This window comes from Thermobia domestica, chromosome 5 (assembly GCF_964235325.1).
Source record: "Thermobia domestica chromosome 5, izTheDome1.hap1.1, whole genome shotgun sequence".
NCBI classification, from domain to species: domain Eukaryota; kingdom Metazoa; phylum Arthropoda; class Insecta; order Zygentoma; family Lepismatidae; genus Thermobia; species Thermobia domestica.
This window is the reverse complement of record NC_137458.1, coordinates 135413667-135418454: the sequence shown is the minus strand read 5'-3', so window position 1 is coordinate 135418454 and position 4788 is coordinate 135413667. Positions and strand designations below refer to the sequence as shown.

The 4788-nt window shown below is 35.3% G+C and overlaps 1 protein-coding gene across 1 annotated transcript; it reads right to left on the bottom strand.

The window, feature by feature from the left end:
- Positions 1-3918: 3918 nt before the first annotated feature.
- LOC145685246 (protein GVQW3-like) lies at positions 3919-4302 on the bottom strand. The gene has a single exon (XM_081757610.1). The coding sequence runs from the start codon at positions 4300-4302 to the stop codon at positions 3919-3921; it is 384 nt and encodes a 127-aa protein (XP_081613736.1).
- Positions 4303-4788: the final 486 nt, after the last annotated feature.

The window sequence follows — 4788 nt, the reverse complement described above, 5'->3', positions numbered from 1 at the left end:
TCCACACGCCTACACGGGCGCACATCACATAACTATCACAGGGAGGATTGCTCACACCTCTCGTCTTCTTGGAAAGAGAGAGAGATGAGTCACACAGTGATCTCCTGTGTGTCATTGCCATAAAACGCTACGCGTGAAAGCAGCCCCGTTCCGCTGCTATTGTTTTTATTAAAGCCATAAATTGAATTCCGCGTTTGCTGGAGGTTCTGTTGTTTCCCATTTCTACTAAATTGATGTTAAAAGTAAAATACGGAAGACCACTTTAAGGGTGACATCTCCTATCATTTCTTTTTTTCGTTCGTCTGACTTCATTCCTGATCAAAGCGTTTTGTGGAAAGAAGTTTCATCAGCCGGCTCTTTGATCTTTTTCCTTTCACTTTCGCATTCTCTGTAGCATTTTCTTTGGCCTTTCAATTTTATTTACACGTGACGTTTGTCAAATAATAGTTGCCTATAGTACATTTGAACTAAATTGGACTTAATCTTTTGGCAATGGCACTTTCATGGCGTACAGCATTTTTTTTAATCTATGAAGGCGGGTGATTTGTTGGTTGCGTTCTTTAAGTCAGTAAATTGACTGTTATCATATTCACTTCTGTCTGTCTAAATCAGAATTATGTGTCTTACAATTCAAAAAAAAAGAGAGAGAGAGAGAGAGAGAAAGAAATAAAATCATTAGTTTTACGTCCCACGTTTATGCCGGCTAGGCTAAAGGAGATGATGATTATGAGAAATGAATGAAATGATAGAATAAAGAAAGTGGGAGGAAACGGGAGAATCTCAAGAAAACTCACGCACACGGTGTTTGTCCACCACAAAGCTCACTTGTTGCGAGCTGAGATTGAACCAAGGACCCCATGTACCACTGAGTCCCAGCAGACCCGAATTGCAATTCAAGTGGACACCTAATCGTTTCATGTAAGTCCACACCAAAAAATTCTCTAGACCTACTAAAAGTCGAACACAAGACCACGAGACACAAACGAGGCTTGCAAACAATATGTTTACACGTGAGCATATTAATTTGTTTCCTTATCAGTTTCCATGCTTGCTGGCAGTTTTTATTCCCCAAATTTTTCACGCATTTAAAAAATTCCGGTATATCTTGATGTTAAATTAGTATTATGGTAAAAGTGGCAATTACTAAATCTCTAATTTTCTGTGTATTATTATTTCAATGGTAAAATGTATTATCCACAATTCTTTATATTATTTGAATGATTTTTAAGTGCTTAATCTAATCTTTAAAACATTCATTGGTTTTCAAAATCATTTGAAAAATTTATAATCAATTTATGAATAGCGACGCAGGTAGGCTAATTGTCACCCGGGGCAAGAACTCGCCTTAGCACTCACGCCCCCGTGACTAACCAAACCGAAACGCTCCCTGACTACACCAGATATTGGCATCACACAGTAATTCTCCTATTCCAATTTTTCTTCAAGTGGTAAAGCTTGATTTCAAAATTGCAGTACATAATTTAATTTTTTGTCCAACACAAAACTCCAAACTAATTAGTAGTTGATTGCCAAATAATATGAGAGTGCCATGCTTGACATATTCTTATAATCTTATCATAATAACTGCAAATCACAATGTTTTTGGAATTAATATCGGGATGTGTATATGTGTAAAATGAATCAACAGTCTGTTGCTTTAGATTAGAATATTTAATTATGACAAATAGTCAAGTTGCTGTCTCGAGTATTATACTCGGGCATTTTGTAAATCTCTTAAATCAATGTAACTTAAATGAAAACACTAAAATCTGAAACTAAAATTTAACTTTGCGCGCTCTTTTGGCTGCAAAGGTTTTAACAATGTCCTCAAAAGATAACTTTGAACCTAACTTATGTTCTATGGATAAGATCGTAAGGTCGGTGAGTCGTTGTTGTCCTTTAAGTTTCTGAGGTATTTTTTTTATGATCTTTAGTTTGCTGAAATTCCTTTCCTTGCCTTATAGTGAAAATAAGTATTTGCCCAGTTTTGCGCCCCCTAATCAGGGGCTAGGCCCCTTCTCTTAGTTACGTCACTGTTTAAGAAGGTATTCTGTCTCATTCTTTGAACTTTCTTGGTTAATAGTTGGATGATATTTTAGTAACTAATAAAATTACCTTAAGTAGGAAGTTACAAGAATTCATAAATGAGTGTAACTTATTTAAGTTTTCTAACGAATGATTAAATGGATCTGAGCTTTATCAGTTTCAAGCTTAAACATCGTTTTCCTTTCATATGCATGTCCTTAAATTCTTCTGTATATATATTCTAATTTCTCTCAATGTATTGCTAATATTGACGAAAGATAAATGCTCTAGATATTGTTGGAACATGTAATATCCAATCTGACTTTACTTAAAGTTAATTAACACAAAACTATTTTGTCGTAACAAAAGAGAAATCGTTTTACTAATACTTTAAAGGTAATTGGACATTTATCTGTCCAGCAATAATTTAGTTTTGTTTATTTTATTTTATTTTATTTTATTTTTTTTTTTATCTCTGTGCTTCCATTATTGTTCTCACAGACTGCTAATATGAGAAAAGTAAATCATTTAAGAGACGGAAGACCATAATTTCGTTCCATTAAAGTCCAATTTTTTTTCTGTATTTCCACCATTATTCATACATGCTGCTAATGTAAGAAAAGAAAGGAATTTAGAACGTGAACAAATTTATTGTGAGTTACTCTTTTCTTCTTTCAGGTTCTCAAGGAAATATTAAAAGCCTATAGACTTACTTTAACTTAAGAATTTCCCTTTTTCAAATACCTTTAATGGATGTGAGGAGTAGTATCAGAATTGGTGGGAAAATAAGATGACGCTCTCGACTTAGTCTGCGATTATGATTATGGAATTTCTGTTCTTTCGGCATCTATGCCCATGTTAGCCCATCAGTATGAGGGATGATATCCCTTGGTGATCACACTTTCCGAGAAAAAAGAAGGAAGAAAGAATTGAGGAAGGAAGAAAGCAACCAGAGACCTATATACTAGGTACCATCCCGGCATTTGCCTAGTATGAATGAGGAAAACTCAAGAAAAGTTCACTCAGAATGGCTGGCCAGAGAAACCTTTTACACTATCATCAATCTAGCCTACATCTGACATAACTTACATGTATAATAAGGGGAAAAAACAACATTAAATCTTACTTTTACCTTGACTTTCACTCCAACGTCGCCATATGTCTAGATAGCTCTTAAATATTCATGAATTATTATACTGTAAGTAAGTGTACTATTAGAAACAATGCTCTGAAGATATGTCTACTAACTACATAAATTGTTTGAAAGAACGAAATTTTAACTCGTCACATAAATAAATCCTCAGAAATTATAGTACTTACAGAACTTACAGAATTACAGGATTACAGAACTTACAGAATTTAAATCTATCCTAATGAGAATTAATACTGATCTTCACAAACCAAGTTTCATGTTCTGAACAAAAGTAAGAAAGTAGATCTACAAAGGGTGTTGAAAAAGTTTTGCACAGTGGTCTCTAATTTTTATTTATTTATTTATTTATTTATTTATTTATTTATTTTTTGCAGGAAGAGAATGAAATTTTTTGTGAACATACTTGGAACATTTAGCTATACACTGAGCCTACTCAATGTAGCCTCCATCAGCTGTGACGCATCTGGTCCAACGTTCTTTCCATGATGTAAATGCACTTTGGTAAAATTCTGAGGATTGACTTTTACACCATCGATTGACACAGGAAATAAGGTCTTTCTCACCATCAAATGTTTTACCGCGCAGGTGGGCCTTCAGATGTGTTTTGCTCTCAAGTTCGAACAAAAACAACCATGTTTCATCCTGGGTAATGACGTTGTCAAAACACTGTTTCCATTCTTCAGTAAAGGTCGTCATGAAACCCTCGCACACATCCTTCCTCATCTTTTTCATTTCTTTTGTCAATAATCTAGGCACCCAACGTGCACAGATTTTCTGTACCCTAGTGACTGTATCACTGATACCACACTACCCAATGACAAACCAGTCATTTCAGCAAGCTGTCGTGTCGTCACACATCTGTCATTTTGGATGATTTGATTAATGGTCTCATTCACATCACTCACTACCGTCGATGGTCTATCACATAGAGGATTGTCCAGTAGAGAGAAATCACCTTCTTTAAACCTCTGCAACAACCGCCGGATACTGCTGCGATCCAATGTGTCCTCCCCATAAACAGGGAGCAACTTCTTGTGAATCGATGTGGCAGAGTCATCGCCGGTTTTGAAGAGGAACTCCATCAAGGACCGTTGTCGCAACCTGACATCAGCTTCACGGTCCATTATGGCTCACCTGTGAATAAAAGAAAATACTTTTATATACCAACTTACAGCTAAATGTTCCAAGTATGTTCACAAAAAATTTATTTCTCCTCCTGCAACAAATAAAAAAAATTAGAGACCTCTGTGCAACACTTTTTGAACACCCTTTGTGATAAAAAAAAAAGTAAGTAATAATATTGTTCAAATGATGATAGATTTCTGCTACTTCCGGTTTGAGCACCTGGTTAAGACAGTTGAGGATCTAAGATTCTGAAACCATATCATAAAGCTGTTTTTCGCTATCTGTTTCCCCTTTTGCGCTGATATCTTTCAACAAAGGTGCTTACATAGTAGGGTGGACCGAAATATTGAACTTTTTAGAGTCGTAATACCGTGGAAAAGTTGTGAATTGGAGAGACTAAAAACCAGTAAAAAAAGAAAGAAAGAAAAAGAAAAAATCTGCTTATATCTTCTGGTAGCGAATGTGCTCTAAAGTTTGCCGAAATG

Excerpts from the sequence above, each read along its gene's own strand:
- LOC145685246 (XM_081757610.1), bottom strand. The coding sequence starts at position 4,302 with ATGGACCGTGAAGCTGATGTCAGGTTGCGACAACGGTCCTTGATGGAG.